The 16,913-nt window shown below is 38.1% G+C and overlaps 1 protein-coding gene across 1 annotated transcript; it reads left to right on the top strand.

Annotated features, from left to right (window-relative positions):
- Window positions 1-13,136: 13,136 nt before the first annotated feature.
- Window positions 13,137-15,893, top strand: LOC115982070 (chitinase-like protein 1). The gene is made up of 3 exons (XM_031104566.1): window positions 13,137-13,837; window positions 14,806-14,968; window positions 15,342-15,893. Exons 1-3 carry the CDS (start codon window positions 13,357-13,359, stop codon window positions 15,748-15,750), a joined length of 1,053 nt encoding a protein of 350 aa, XP_030960426.1. The 5' UTR covers window positions 13,137-13,356; the 3' UTR covers window positions 15,751-15,893.
- Window positions 15,894-16,913: the final 1,020 nt, after the last annotated feature.

Below are 16,913 nucleotides of genomic sequence, written 5' to 3'. Positions count from 1 at the left end.
AGAGAGAGAGAGAGTCAGATGTATACACTTTTTTTTGGGTTTAAAAATAAGTATGAAATGTATTAAATAATGGATAATAAATGAGATCAATAAGAAAATTAGCATTAATGAGATTTTTTTTTTTTTTTTTTTACTGTTGGATTTGTTTAAATCTAATGGTTTAAAAAATGTGTAACTATTTAGAGTTACACTAGGTGTAAGTTGAACTCATCTATTTTATATATATTGTAGGTTCTCCAAAAAAAAAAATTGTGTAGTTAACATAAAACATATGTTATTGAGCTACTCAGACATTTTGATTTATGTATCAGATGGTGAAATTTCAAACACAGATACTGAAAGTCTTGAATTTCAAATAGCAACTCAAACCTTCTATATAGTTGAAATTGTGGAATATAGTTTAAAAAACTATCTGAGAGGAGTAAATCGAAAAGCAAACGAACCCAATGAATGGAGACAATCATAAGTGATGGAGTCGTCAAAAGAGATGGCCTAAATACTCTACCAACCAAAGAATTAGTGAATGGGTTCATGACCTAGATGGAGAGGCAAGGCAACAGATGGGCTCCTTAAAGTAGACAGGTCCAAGAGAGATTGTTTGTAGAAGCCACGTGGCACCTACGTCGCATGAGTGGTCTCCAAGAGTCCCAACATGGAATTATCTCGCATTCTACACTCAACCCTAATTAGAGAAATCTCTACAAGGAAATGATCCCATAAAATACGAGTATTAATGGGAATCTTCTCTACAAGGAAATGTATTCTCTACCAAGGAATAGAGGTCAGCTCTACACTACTATATAAAGCCCAAAGCCATCATAAATTGAGGTACGTGTAATTCCCCAACTCTGGCACTTTAGAGTTGTAGAAATTCTCTCTCTCTAACTTAACCTTCGGAGGGTATTTAGCTGATACCACACTAGTACTCAATGTAAGGTCTTTTGTGTTTTCATTTCACAAGTTTTGTCAAGAGCATGTAAGGACCATGTTGCTCACTAACGATTTTTCGCTTCATTAGTTGGTGTCGTCTATGGGGACAATCGCGATAACAGCCATATTACTACTTCCTAGACAAAGAGTTGTATGGTACTCACACACTCGATGGTAACCAACAACAATCAAGAAGGTGAACCACACACTACTACCCTCGAAAGGTAGGTACAGACTTTAGTCGTGGTTGTGGAGTATCTTACTAAGCAAAACCATGACCTGGAAGAACAGCTGCACCAAAGGAACGCTGGGCTCAACAATCAAGGAGAGAAGCAAGAGGGCTCCAGCCCCTAGAACACTGCCAAAAGGCAGGATCGAGAAGGACCAGAGGGCAATAATGCCCTAAGCAGAGAAGAACGACAAGACACCAAATATCCACCTGTCGCAGACATAGCACCACCATACATGGTTGTGAAGATGCAGATGATGAAGGAGAGAATGGACTTCATGATGTACACCTTTAAGGGATGAGTGTTAAACGACCTTAATGAGCTGGTCCACCAGACGGACTCACCTTTTATAGCACCTGTCACTTTGTTCCCCCTTCTAGCGAAGTTTTGTATGCCACAGATAGAAGCCTATAACAGGTCTAAGGATCCCTTGGAGTCATTTAAGACCCTTATACACTTACAAGGTGTTTTGAATGAGATCATATGCCAAGCTTTCCCAACTATGCCGAATGTTCCTGCTAAGGTATGGTTAGCAAATTGACACCTAACTCCATCGGTACCTTCAAAGAGCTAAATGTGTAGTTTGCATCGCATTTTATAGGGGGCACAGGTACAAGAAATCCACTGCATGCCTAATAAGCATCAAGCAACAAGAGGACGAGATGTAGGTCCTACATAGCACACTTCAACAAAGAAGCCATTTCGATAGATGAAGTTGATGACAAGATACTTGTTGCTGCATTTACCAATGGCTTACTGAGGGGGAAATTTTTGTTTTCCTTATACAAAAACAACCCAAAAACCATGTCAGATGTACTTTATCAAGCCACTAAGTAAATGAACATAGAAGACACACTGTTGGCCCGGGAGGAGAAACCCAAGAAGAGGGATAGGCAGGAAGATGCACGGCAGGATAGAGGATGCAAGATGACTAAAACTGAAGATCGACAAGAGGATAGGCCCTCCAAACTGCCCAATGGAAGGTTTGCAAATTTCATCTCGTTGACTATTCCAATTGATCAGGTCTTAATGCAGATCAAGGATGATACGACCTTAACATGGCCTAGCAAGTTAAAGGGATATCCCAACAAGAGGTCTAGAGAAAAGTATTGCTATTTTCATCATGATCACGATCATGACACATCTAAAATGCTATAACTTGAAGCAACAGATTGAAGCCCTCATCAGACAGGGAAAGCTACAATGATTCATCAGCAAAAAAAGAATAGATAACAACTCATCACAAGAACAGGCTGGTAGGAGCAATGACAAGCATCTTCGGCCACCTATAAGGGATATAAGGATGATAGTAGGGGGCACCACAACATTTGGCTCAACTAGGAAAGCATGAAAAACCTACCTTAGGATGGTTCAGAACATCCAGCTGACAAGGTTCATCCCAAAGATGGCACGGATGGACAACCCCATAGTTGGGTTTTCAGAAGAAGATGTTCAACGTCTCCACCACCCCCACGATGATGCTTTTGTTGTTACCATACGAGTGGGAGATTACAACACCCATCGAGTCCTAGTCGATAATGGGAGCTCAACTGATACCCTATATTACTCAGCATTCTAGCAAATGAGAATCGAGAAAGAATGGCGCATACGAACCAATGCACCACTCATCGAGTTTGGAGGAACAAAAGTGTACCCCATCGGAGCAATTACATTGCCCGTGACAGTCAAAGATTACCCTCAACAGATCATTAAGGATGTTACTTTCCTTGTCATTGACTGCTCGTCTGCTTACAATGCCATGCTAGGCCAACCTACCCTTAATTCATGGAAGGCCGTGACTTCAACCTATCACTTGATGATTAAGTTCCCCATCGAATACGGTATGGGAGAAGTACATAGAGACCAAGTGGCAGCACACGAATGCTACATAGCAATGTTAGAGATAGACGACCATTTACAGACTATGAGAATAGAGGAGTAGTGGACAGTTGCAAAGCTCGTTGAGGGGTTGGAGGAGATATTGCTCAATAACTCTAGACTTGAGCGAACGACAAGGATCGGCACCCTTGCTAGTCCACCAGTTCGTCAAGTGCTCATGACATTCCTAAGAAAGAACTAGGATGTCTTTGCTTGGAGCCACGAAGACATGCTCAGGATCGACCCCTCAATCATGGTTCATAGGTTGAACATATCACCTTCTTTTCCCCCTGACCATCAGAAGAAGAGAGTGTTTGCCCAAGGGAAAGAAAAGGCTATAGCGAAAGAAGTCCGCAAATTGCAGGATGCAGAATTTATAAGGAAAGTATACTATCCCAACTAGCTAGCCAATGTAGTGATGGTCAAGAAAGCCAACGAAAAGTGGAGGATGTGTGTAGACTTCACGAACTTAAATAAGGCGTGCCCCAAAGATAGCTACCCACTCCCGCAAGTCAACGTCCTAGTGGACTCAACAGCGAGACACCAGTTATTGAGCTTCATGGATGCTTTTTTTGGTTACAACCAAATCAAGCTAGACAAGGCTGATCAGGAGAAAACTTCAATCGTCACCAGCCAAGGCCTTTTCTGTTACAAAGTGATGTCGTTCAATCTCAAGAATGCAGGAGCAATGTATCAAAGGCTCATGAACAAGATATTTACACATCAAATTAGGAGAAACGTCCAAGTCTACAGGGACAACATGCTAGTGAAAAGTCGATGGGAAGATCATTATTTTGAAGTCCTCAAGGAGACCTTCGATGCCCTTCGTTCTTATAACATGAAGCTCAATCCAAGCAAATGCACATTTAGGATAATGGCTGGAAAATTCCTAAGGTTCATGGTGTCTCAAAGAGGCATTGAAGTCAACCCAGACAAGATTCGGGCCATAATAGAGATGGCACCACATAGAAACATAAAAGAAGTGCAAATCCTTAATAGCAAGGTAGCGACGCTGAACAGGTTCGTGTCAAGGGCAACAGATAAATGCCTGCCTTTTTTCCGCATGTTAAAGAAGTCTTTCGAGTGGACAACTAAATGTTAACAAGCATTCAAGGACTTAAAAGCATACCTCTCTTCCCCACCGTTCTTAAGTCCTTTCAAACCTAGGGAGGAGTTGTTTCTCTACATAACCATCTCCTCAGCTATGGTCATGTAGCCTTGGTTAGAGAAGAAGAAAAGGTGCAAAAGCCTGTGTACTACACTAGCCGAGAGCTCTGAGGCGCAGAAGAAAGGTATGCCTTGATGGAGAAACTAGCCTTCACCCTAGTTACCACGGCTCACAAACTCAAACCTTATTTCCAAGCCCATACGGTGGTCGTTCTAATAGATAAGCCCCTATGGGGAGCAATGAGTAATCCAGAAGCTACTAGACAGATGGTGCTATGGGTAATCAAGTTGAGCAAATTCAATATACAATATTGCCCGCGCACTATAGTGGAGGACAGGTAGTTACTAACTTCATTGCGGAATTCACCAATATGGAAGGCCAAGGGGGTAGAAGAGCATCCTTCATGAAGTATCCATACAGATGGATCATCCAACAGGTAGGTTGGTAGAGCAGGATTAGTGATCCACTCTCCAAAAGGGGACGAGATCAAGTGCATGGTTCATCTCGAATTTCCTATGACCAACAATAAGGCAGAGTTTGAAGCCTTAATGGCAGGACTAGATCTCGCCAAAGTAGCAAGGGCCATAAGTATGGTTGTTTATTGTGACTCTCATGTGATCACAAGTCAGGTGAATGGTGACTACGAATGCAAAGGTGAACTGATGAAGAAGTACCTAGAGTAAGTAAGGAAGTAGGCGGGCGACCTTCAAGTTAAGTTTATTCCCAAGGGAAGAGAACGAGCAAGCAGATCATCTTGCTAAGGCCATATCAGTAGAACACATGCTCATCTCCAGTAAGGTATTTTCTTTTGTTCAGCTTTCACCCTTGATAGATGGCGTAGGTGCACAGGAAATAAGCTTGGAAGGAAACTGGACATACCAATAGTTTTGTATTTAAGAGATGGCATGCTACCTGACGGTAAAAAGACTACAAGGAAGTTGGAGGTCTAAATAGCACAATTCGTCCTAATAAGAGACATCCTATATAAGAGAGGATTCTCCCGACTGTACCTAAGATGCCTAACCACTAAGGAAGCAAATTATGTCATGAGGGAAGTTCACAAAGAAATCTACAGGAACCATTTGAGATCATGGTTATTAGTACACAAGCTAATTTGAGGATATTATTGGCCTTCCATGAAAAAGGATGCCCAAACTTATGGCAAAACCTGTGACAAGTGTCAAAAGCTCAACAAAATCATTAGATAACTAACAAAAGAGCTCATTCTGATGATGGCCCATGACTTTTTGCTCAATAAGAGTTGGACACCATGGGCCCATTCCCAACTGTAGTAAGACAACTAAAGTTCCAAGTGGTCAGTATAAATTACTTTTCCAAATGGGTGGAAGCTGAAGCACTGGCTACCATCATGGAGAAAAACATACGAAGCTTCGTCTAGAGAAACATTATCTGCAAGTATGGAATCCCTAGAGTCTTGGTCTCGGACAACAGAAAACAATTCGATAATAAGTCATTCAAGGATTTTGCTCACAATTGAGAATCAGGAATCATTACTCCTCACCCACCCATTCTCAAGCCAACGGACAAGTTGAGGTCACTAACCGATCTTTGCTCAAAATCATTAAGACTTAGCTCGAAAGAACAAAAGGTATATGGCCAGACGAGCCATCAAGTGTACTGTAGGCATACAGGATGACGGCTAAAACACCTACAGGAGAAACACCCTTTCGAGTAGCATACAGGGGCGAGGCTATTATCCCTGTTGAGATCGGACTCACAAGCTTCAGAGTGGAGAATCAAGATGAGAGTAGGAACGATGAGGCTCTGTGCCTGTAGTTGGACCTAGTGGACGAGGTTAGAGCAACAGCCAAACAAAGGTTAGCACAATACCAAGAACTCATTGCCAAGCACTACAATTCCAGAGTCAAACACAAGGACTTTCAAGTTGGAAATCTTGTCCTGAGGAAGGTGATAGGTGCCACAAAAGATCCCTCCCAAGGAAAGCTGGGACCCAATTGGGAAGGACCCTACAAAATCACTTTGTGGCAGAGGAAAGGCACCTATCACCTAGAAACACTCGACAGACAAAAGTTACATCATTTATGGAAGACTGAGCACCTAAAGAAGTATTATCAGTAAACAGCGACATACAGACCACCACTCCTCATTTCCAGTTTATTTCATTCTAGTTATTTTTATTGTCTAGAGTACTTTTAGCCCAAATGGCAGCTTTTTATTTTTTTTCAAAACAATTTTTGGCTTATGCACTTGTTTATCATAATAAGAGGAGCTATTCAAATATATCATGCGCATATATACATCTCTAGAAAATTGCATCTATGACTAAGTCTTTGAGTGGATAGATACAAGGAAATCCCAAGGGATACCTTGAAATTTGTACAAGTCCTTAAATTGACAAACATAAGGAAATCCTAGGGGATACCTTGAAATTTATAAAAAGTCCCTGAATGGATGGGTACATCCCGAAGGATACCTTGAAATTTATACAAGTCCTTGAGTGAATAGACACAAGGAAATCCCAAGGGATACCTTGAAATTTATAAGAAGTCCTTGAATGGACAGGTACATCCCGAAGGATAACTTGAAATTTATAGTCCTTAAATGAACGGGTCCTTAAGTGGATGGATTCAAAAATCCCAAAGGATAACTTGGAATTTATCAGTCCTTTGGTGGACGAAAATCCCAAGGGATGACTTGAAGTTCATACGAGTCCTTAAATGGATAGATTCAAAGAAACCCAAAGTGAACGAATTATGTAAGCCAGAGTTATTTACTAAAACACCGAGGTGGATAGACTATAATCATCCTGAAAATCTATTAAGTCACGCTTATAAAGTAGACGGATCATTTTTGGGTTAAGAACTAAACGAATGGCCTAAAGTCTACAAAGCTGGCAAGTGTAAGATCCAAAATCTTTTAGATAGAATGGAAACATATAAACTGATAAATAAAAACCCAAAAATTGGTGGGCAATATAAAAAAAATTACATAACCATTGTTCTCAAAAGGGTTTCTATAATGCAATAAAAATGAAAAACAAAATAAAAAAGTAAATTTTAAACACTACGGCTTGTCGACGGGGGCTTCTTCATCCACAACTTGATCGTGCCTGGCTGGCTCATCCTCTTCCACAACAGGACAGGTCTCGTCCTTAACAGACTTAACCTGCCCATCTTCAAGGGCCACCTCTCCATCGTCTTGAATGTCAGGCGTGGGGACGACCTTGAAGACCTCATCAGTGTCGACGGTCCTAGCTAGAGTCTGGGCCACATTATCCAGAGATACCTGAGACATGTCGAGACCAGGGTGAAGAGCTTTGTCCTAACAAAGGCACTCCTAAAAGCTGTCAGAGTAGTAGTCGCTGAGCTCAGTGAAGAAGCCATCAAAGTCACAAAACTCTGCCTTCCCGTCTTCCTTCGCCCAACAGATTTGCTCCTTTAAGGTGGAGATCTTCCCCTCCTTGTCCTAGAGCACTTTTCTTAGCTCGTTAGCATGGCTTTCCAACTCTTCCAGAGCCTTCTTGGTCATAGTCAGCTTTTTGACTTGTACTTCTTTCCAAGCCTTAATCTTATTCAGCTCCATCTTAGTAGCCTTAGCCTTCTCCCTCAGACAGTCAACCCATTTCTCTCGAGCCAGGCAATGGTCCATTAAGCCCTTCATCATCAACACCCCCTGCAAGAAGTTAAGAGATGGTTAGAACTAAGAATAATAAATGAAGAACAAAATGGAAGGAGGATGGTTGCGTACTTAAGCTAAGCCAAAGAGACCTGACTCCCTCATGGCCTCATTAGCATGATTCCCCAAGTCCTCATAGTTGTCATCCTTGATGATGGATGACAAAAGCCCTATAGCATGTCATGGGTCCTCACGAAGAAAAGGAAGGCGTTTCTTAGGGATAGGACTTGTGGCTATCATCAAGCCTTTGCCAACACCATGACGGGGAGGTGGGGGCACTTGGATAATCGGGGGCTTCTCTTCGACAGGGGTCGAAACCACCTCCTTAGGATTTTTTGATGGACGGTTGCTTTTATCCATCAACTTCCTCTTTACAAACAGCTTAACTTGTGTCGTCCTTTTAGTAAGGGACACGACCTCGTCCTACTATTCCTTTGCACGCTCAACGACTTGTTTAAGGATGAAGGCTCTCCTCTTACCGTCATCCATTTCTGCACCGAAGGGAATGAGAGGAAGAAGTTAAACAAGAATTATTCAAAAAGAATAAAGAATGAAGAATAAATAATAGTAATAAAGATAAACAACGGACTTACATTTGCGGGGGTCTTGTAGTAGCGACAGGCAACATCTGTAGGCTCAAGATCTTCATAATACTAATGGATGGTTTCTAGGGTGACGAGCTGTTTCGAAGCCCTATCTTTAAGTGGGATACAGAAGATCTTTTCCAAGAAATTCCACTGCTCGAGGGTAACCTCTGGACAGACCTGGGCTGCAACCAAAATAAGCATAAAGTTAGGCAATAATAAATAAATATATAAGTGATGAACAAGCTAAGTAAACGGACACCTACTAGACGGGGGCAATATGCCTCAAGTTCTATCAACAACAGGCATATCATGCAATTAGGATGACACATCCAGTTGTCTCCCTAGACGAAGAAATACTAGTTCTTCTAGTTTCAGTTGGAGTATGGGGTATCATACACTAGCCTTAACGACAGTTTCCTTGGCAAGAAACTATACATACCTTTCGACTTAACTATCTCCGATAGACGATAACAATGGAAGAACTCCTCCACGATTAAGCGATGGCTTCCCTTACTTAATACTCCATATAACACCTCAAAACCAAGGAATATTCTCCAGGCATTCGAAGAAGGTGATGGCTAGCCCTAAGTATTGGGCCAGGCGACAATGGAGCGCACTCAGGGGTAGCCTAAACCCAGCCTTAAACATTTGCTTATACATCCCAACGTTAGGGGCATCACAATAGTAGCACTTTTCAAACTTATGTGGCAAACGAATGGGAACATCAGTAGAAATTTGATACCTATACCGTAGTTTACTTTAAACAGTCGAGCTAAAATCATTAACCGTCCATATTAAGGGATGGACGAAGTTCCTAAGGCCTTCTAGGCCAACAACGGTTTGGAACGGGGACTCATCGCTCTCCTCGTTGCCTGAAACTTCGTCCATATCACTCTCTAACCCATTCTTGTCCGAGTCCTCATCTTTCTCCTTGAAAGGTGAGTTGGCAGACGAATCCCTTTCAGAGTATGAGATGCCGAGTTCGTTTTGACTTGATAGGTATACTTCATCGCAGCCCACTTCATCACGGATACATGACTATTCACTCAATGCTTCACTAGACATCTATTACACCTACAAGTGACGGATAAACTTTAGACTCTACAGGTCTATATACATGATGGTCACGTGAGTCTTGAATGAAAGAAAAAGTAAAAGTATACAGGAAGGGAGCACTTACAGGTACACAATATGGATAAGAAGATGGGAGCACGGTGAACGGATGTGCTAAAATGACGGATCAACGGATTCTTGTGGGCGATGGTTGTGCTCTGACATTGGAAATTAGCAGAAAAAGTTGGAAATGGAGGAAGAATGCAACATATATATAGAAGAAACTGTGTAGGAGACGAAGTGATACTTCAATCCGAGTAACCTACCACTAAAATTGTGCCACATGTCCCCTCAACATTTATGACTCTTAACAACCCTGTTAATCAAAACACAAATCCCTAGAACTGGGTGAAACCGTAACCCCACGTGTTCATCTAGAATACCAAGCGATGAACCCATGGAGTGAGGGGGTAGCTGATAGGGATAAATCCCAAAGCAGACAGATCCAATAAATGGAGACAATCATAAGTGACGCAGTCATTAAAAGAAATGGCCTAAGTACTCTACCAACCAAAGAACTAGTGAACGGGTTCATGACCTAGATGGAGAGACAAGGCAACGAATGGGCTCCTTAAAGTAGATGGGTCCAAGAGAGATTATTTGTTGAAGCCACGTGGCACCTACATGGCATGAGTGGTCTCCAAAAGCCCCAACATGGAAATATCTCGCATTCTATGCTTAACCCTAATCAAAGGAATCCCTACAATGAAAGGATCTCATAAAATACAAGTATTAATGAGAACCTTCTCTACAAGAAAATATCTTCTTCACCAAAAAATAGAGGTCAACTCTACACTACTATATAAACCCCAAAGCCCTCATAAATCGAGATACCTGTAATTCCCTAGCTCTGGCACACTAAAGTTGTAGAAATTCTCTCTCTCTAACTTAACCTTCAGAGGGTATTTGGCCGATACCATACAAGTACTCTCTCTAAGGTCTTCTGTGTTTTCGTTTCGCAAGTTTTATCAAGAGCATGTGAGAACCGTGCTGCTCATTAACAATTTTTGGCATCATTACTATCAATTTATTATAGTCGCATATGCTACACTCCAAATGATTTTCTTTACTGAAGCCTGAAGGTGGATTGGTTGAAACATTTAGAATGCATTGAACAAAGAGAAAGTACAGTGGCATAACTTTTGTGCAAGTGACGGAACCAATGTTGGGCCTAGTGGGTCCTAGCCCCCTAACAATTAATAATAATTATTATTATTATATATAGGTTTTATCATATTTGGACCCAAAGAAATTAAAACTTTCGGCCTCCCCTCCCTCAAAGATTTTGGCCCAGCCCTTGAATTAGGGATGGAGGCATTAATTGACCAAGGGGGGCAATGGCACCCCCTAAAATTTTTAAAAATATATATATATTAGTATACATATATATACATTAAATTTAGTAATTTTGTTCTATAAAATTACATTTTGCCCCTTTAACAATATCTTTGATTCTTTTTAAAGTAATATTACAGTTATAAACTTATCTACAAAATTTTTATATACTGTTAAGGTACAAATTTTTATTGGTTCGCATCTGAGCTTATCACTTACATCACTTTTTTATTTACCAATAATCACTCACTAAATCAACAATATGCCTCTAACACTTTCCTCATTTTAAAGGCCGTTAAAAATTTTATAGATCTAAAATTTTGGAACAACATATACTAGACCAAAAACATTTGTGAAATAATAAAAATCACCAATAACAAAGCTAAAAAAAATTAAGTCAAATTAACCAATTTTACTCAAACAAACAACTGGGCCCTTTAAAAAGTTTTAACTAAAATAATTTTGCCTTTACCCAGTAGGCGCACACATCAAAAACTATAAAATAAAAAATAAAAAAACCTAAGCAACTAAGAAGCCGTTGAGCTGGAGGTCAGAGTCGCCCCCCTTAACTCAAAGTCCTGGTTCCGTCCCTGCCTTGAACAAAAAAACTAGCTCAAATATTGTCACAAATCAATAATAATAAATAAATAAACATATATCATCCAAACAACCACAAAATCAGCCCCAAAAATTAATTATAAAAAAAACTTGTTAAAAAATATAATTATAAATATTGACAAAAAAAATTCATAATCATCATCAGCCCTTATAGTTTAAATATTTTTATTAAAGACACAAAGAGAATCTCATAATGAGATAAAAATGTAATACAAACTTAATAAAATAAGGGTCTGTTTGAATTGAACTTATTGTTACTGAAACTGAAAACTGAAAACACTGTAGCAAAATAATTTTTAAATGTGTAAATAGTATTGTGGGACCCATTTTTAATATTTTTTTAATGCATGAATAGTACTGTTACAGTAATGAACAGTGTGTGAATAGTAATTTTTGTCCCTATACAGTGAACCCATGTGATGTTACTGTTCACATGTAGGAAAGAAGAAGAAAAAAAAAAAATGAAAACGTAGACGCGCACCCCAAACGCTCACTAAATGTCACACATGCTAATGTGTTAGAACTAATTATTTGAGAACAAATAAATTAATAATTTAAAAACTGATAAATTAATTAATTGCGAACTAATAAATATATAAATTGAGAAAAAATAAATAAATTTTGTTTGTCTGAAATTGCTGAGTGTTAGTGCTAGAAGGAATTTATAAAGTGAGAGAAGTATACGACACTTCAGCCCTCCACACTCAAAACCCCATCTACGTCCTTGTTTTTGTGTCACAATTTTTACCACAAATTTTATGGGTCAATAGTGATTGTTGGAGAAAAAATAATTAATCTATATGAATGTGATTGTACACTATTCAAAACTAACCAGTTTAACAAATTGTGATAAACAATATGGTTCAGGAATAACAGAGTGAGTGAAAGTTTAGAACGCAACATTCACGTGTTCCTGACTTTATTTCTTTCTAGTTTCAAGTATAGAATTTACAAAAGCAAAAGATTTTGCAGTAGTGGAGCCAGCCGGAGGGATCATTTTTTTCTTTTGATGTGAAAAGAAAGTCGTGTTAGTTTTTAAACATATCTATTTAAATTTCTTGTCGATCCAGATAAAAGTTTTTACTCGATCCTCTACATTATCAATTATCAACATTCATATATTAATTTAGGACTAAAATCCATAATTGGATGGACCGATCACAGATATAGTATATTCAAGTTTATTTGAAAAAAGAAAAGATTTTTGTGTTTCAATTATTCAAAAAGTATTGTCTTTATTGATGAGATAAAAGAATCCAAGAGATAAAGAGATTAGGCATGGAACACGCTAATGCGCAGTTCCATCTATACCGATCTTTATTGTGAAAGACCTTTTGTTTTTTTTTATGAGATGTGAAAGACCATTTAATTAAAGGAAAATTATGCGTTTACATGAATAGTACGTTCAAGGCAAAATAATTGTACAGTTTCATTCAAAGTGGCAAATAATATTAGCCACATTTTTTCCTATAACATACACTTTACACGGTATTATTCATGTAAACTACTCATAAATAAATTCTTTATTATGACTTGCACTTGACTCTGAGTTGTTCGGACCATTTTCAATTTCACAACTATTTTATGTGGCAGATTTTGATCTATTGTAATCACTTTTATATAGACCCAATACTTCTTTTCTCCTACTGCTGAAACTCATAATCAACTTCATTAGATAATTGTGAAATTAGGTGAAGAACATAGGTGGTCCTAGAATTTTTCCTAGAACATCTTTCCTTTCCCTTCTCCCAGAAGCCGGCACAGCACCCAGTTAATTATAGGCAGCAACCACTGACAGCCAGAGTACAGACCTTTCTCCAGTCTTCACCCTCGTTAATTAATGTTACGTGCAAAATTAATGGAGTTTAAATTTAAATGGTGTATTCTCTTGACAATATTGGCGTTTACATTAGTGCTTGTGAATTGTGGCGACTCTAATTCGTTGAATGGCCCATACAACATGGGAGTTTTGGTTCCGAGTCTGAGGTTCTGTCCTTTGTGCCACACGAATCCACCGCGTTCACAGGCAACAACCGGAGGTAATAGATATTTTCGGGGCGGCCGAGGACTAAAAGCATGCTGTGGCGGCGCTGTTACTGACTACTTCCACACACACCAGTTTGAGAACATGTTCTCAAACCGTAACTCGCTTGAGGTTGAGACCAACGCAAAGGGAAAGAGCTTCCGGGACTATGACTCTTTTATTACTGCCTCTGCTCAATACCAGCCCTATGGCTTTGGTACTACCTACATGAACCAGAAGTTCATGGGAACCAAAGAAGTGGCAGCTTTTCTGGCCCATGTTGCCACCAGAACCTCCTGTGAGTACTTCAGATCAGTTTGTGTCTTGTTTGTCAACTTCAATTTGGGTTTTTGTGTTGTTGGTTTGGTTGAATTATCAAAAACATGCACTTTTAGTTTGTAATATCCTTCAAAAGCCAAACCAATTAAGTAAGTTTTAACCTTTAATGTCAGTAGGAAATGGATTTTAGTGTATTGATTTTTTTTTTTTTTTTTTTTTTTTATGTCATTCGGTTTCTGAATCTGTTAAGAAGTGATGTTACTTCGTATAATTTTGGGCTTTGTTACATGTTTATTTTATTAAAATGATTAAACTGAAAATAAATTTATTTTTCAGCTATGTCAATTTGGTACCTCAACTATGTCAATTTGGTTTTTCAATTTTTAATTATGCCAATTTAATCTCTCAACCTTTAAAATCAAATTCCAAAAAAACTAAAAAATAATGAAATAAGAAGCAGGATAATTTCTTTCTTTCTTTCTTTCTTTCTTTTTTTTTTTGAGAAGAAGATAATTTCATCCCTGAATATCCTCTTCATTTAAATTTAATGGAATAAAATTAATGTGGTTAGTACTAACTAGAACACAACTTAAAAGACTATTATGAAAAAAGTAAAAAAAAAAAAAAAAAAATTAAGTAAAATCAATTTCAACTGTTAATATCAAACGGACAATAATAGACAAATTTGAGCCTTTGGGGCCAAGTTGGGATGAGTTTTTATGATTCATATAATAATATACTTTTTGAATTTTTTACATTTTTTAAGCAAATGAATGAAGAATTGGCTTGTAATTAAGTGAGTCTGCTGTTATAGTAATAAGTTAACTATATTCTTTTCTCCAAAGAACAAATTAAGTTGGAACTAAATTAATTTGGAGCACTACTTATCGATGAACTGATTGTAATTCAAATTGTATATGAGCGATAGTCAATGATCATTTGCTCACTTAATGTCTATACAAAGTAAAAGTGGATGATATTTTTCAGGTGAACATAAAGTTGCTTCCAGGGAACAATTAGCCAGAGGTCTCTGCAATAACAAGGAAATTAATTCCAACTTGTACAATTACTGTGATCAGCACTACAAAGACACTTATCCATGCGCCCCTGGAATTGCATACTATGGTCGGGGTGCTCTACCGATATATTGGTATCTACCTTTTCAATTTTGCTAACAATGATCATACATCTTTGTGTCTTTGCATTTGAATTATTTAATCATCTTATGTCATTCAATTTTGTCCTAAATTGAAACTTCGTTTTATGTTTGTCTACTAAAGAAACAACAAAATGAGATCCTTTTCTAGCATAATTCAAATATGAGAAAGTAAGTGATTCATTCTTCAAATGATATCTACGTAATTGACTTTGGAAAAAATATATGCATCCTACATTTTGGTATAACTAAGTACAAGCATTTTGTTAGTTATAATAAGACGCAAACATTAGAAGAAGTTATTATGGATCACTTCAAAGTTGCGTGCTATAATTCAAATGATTCTTTTTACTAATGATTTTAATAGGAACTATAATTACGGAGAAGCAGGTAAAGATTTGAAGGTGGATTTGTTGAACCATCCAGAGTACATTGAACAAAATGCTACCTTGGCCTTCCAAGTTGCAATTTGGAGGTGGATGACGCCAATTAAGAAGCATCAGCCTTCAGCACATAATGTCTTTATAGGTTACTGGACACCCACCAAAAATGACACTTTGGCCAAGAGAGTTTCTGGTTTTGGTGCTACTATGAATGTGCTCTACGGAGATCTTATTTGTGGTCAAGTTGATAATAATTCCATGAACAACATCATCTCCCATTACTTACATTACCTTGATCTTATGGGTGTTGGTCGAGAAGAAGCAGGGCCTCACGAAGTGCTTAGCTGTGCTAAGCAGGTTGCTTTCAATCCATCTTTTTCCTCATCTCCTTGAGCTCTGTTTGGTGTTGATGGATAATCTGTCCTTTTTGAATTAATTTGTATCTAAGAACTTCTGAAGCAACAAAAAGAAATGTTCAAACATTAAGGTGTGGTAAGAGGTTGTATAAAATATTTGTGTTTCTATGTGATGCTAAACTTGCCTAAAGAATAAGAGCTTGTATTAATTGATTTGTGACTATCTTTTGCTAATGTTGTGTAACTCTTGAGATTTTTTTTTTTCTTTTCCAATTTTCTAAGTTTTTGTAATTTTTTAGTGTGAATTGTATATGTTAGATTCTAAAGATTTAGGATTAAATGTTTAGAATTTCAACTTGTATGTGTTCGCAAACCAAGAACAAAAACATGTCTAGAATTGGTGTTAGACATTGCTCAAAGTTGTACAGGTCAAAACTCAAGAATGTACAAACTTCAGGAAAAAGGTTTATTTTTCTATGAAGCTCAATAGATCAAATGGTGAAGCTCGATTGATCGAAAATCACAGAAAAATAATTTATGCAAAATTTTAAGCAGGCCCAAGCCGCAAAAACATTTAGGGTTTCAATCCAACACTCCTACATATAAAAGGAAAACCTAAACCATGTTTTGAAATATCTTGGAAGACTTGTGAGTTATGCCTGTGAGATCTGAAAGGTTCTATACCTTCTATCTCTACAAGCATCTATTAGAACAAGATATAAAATCAAGTGCTAGTGGAATCTAGTTGCTGCATAGATCAACAAGCCGTGATCTAAAACTTTTGAATGGGATCTCAAAGTCACAAGCATGGGTGCTTGTGTGCTACAAATCCAAGAGAGAAGAAGTTCGTGGATTTGGAGTTTGCATGTGGTTATGTCAATAAGTTACTACTAGAGGTAGCAATAGATTTAAGGTTAAATCTGATTGTAAAAACTTCAATTCTCTATAGTGGATTTGTTTTACTTTGAGGATAGCTAAGTCAAATCCTCCCTAGATTTTTACCTTGAAACTATTGGTTTCATAAGTTTTCCTGGGTTATCATATCATGGTGTTCTTTATTTTTCGCTGTTTTGCATAATATGATTCATTATTGATTAACCTAAATCTGAATAATTAACCTAAGTAACTACTACACTAATATGTTAGGTTAAACAATCTACTTTGAGGGGTGTAAACAAACAAACAGTATATGAACCATTC

Source organism: Quercus lobata, chromosome 3 (assembly GCF_001633185.2).
Source record: "Quercus lobata isolate SW786 chromosome 3, ValleyOak3.0 Primary Assembly, whole genome shotgun sequence".
NCBI lineage: Eukaryota > Viridiplantae > Streptophyta > Magnoliopsida > Fagales > Fagaceae > Quercus > Quercus lobata.
This window is presented reverse-complemented; position numbering and strand designations above follow the sequence as displayed.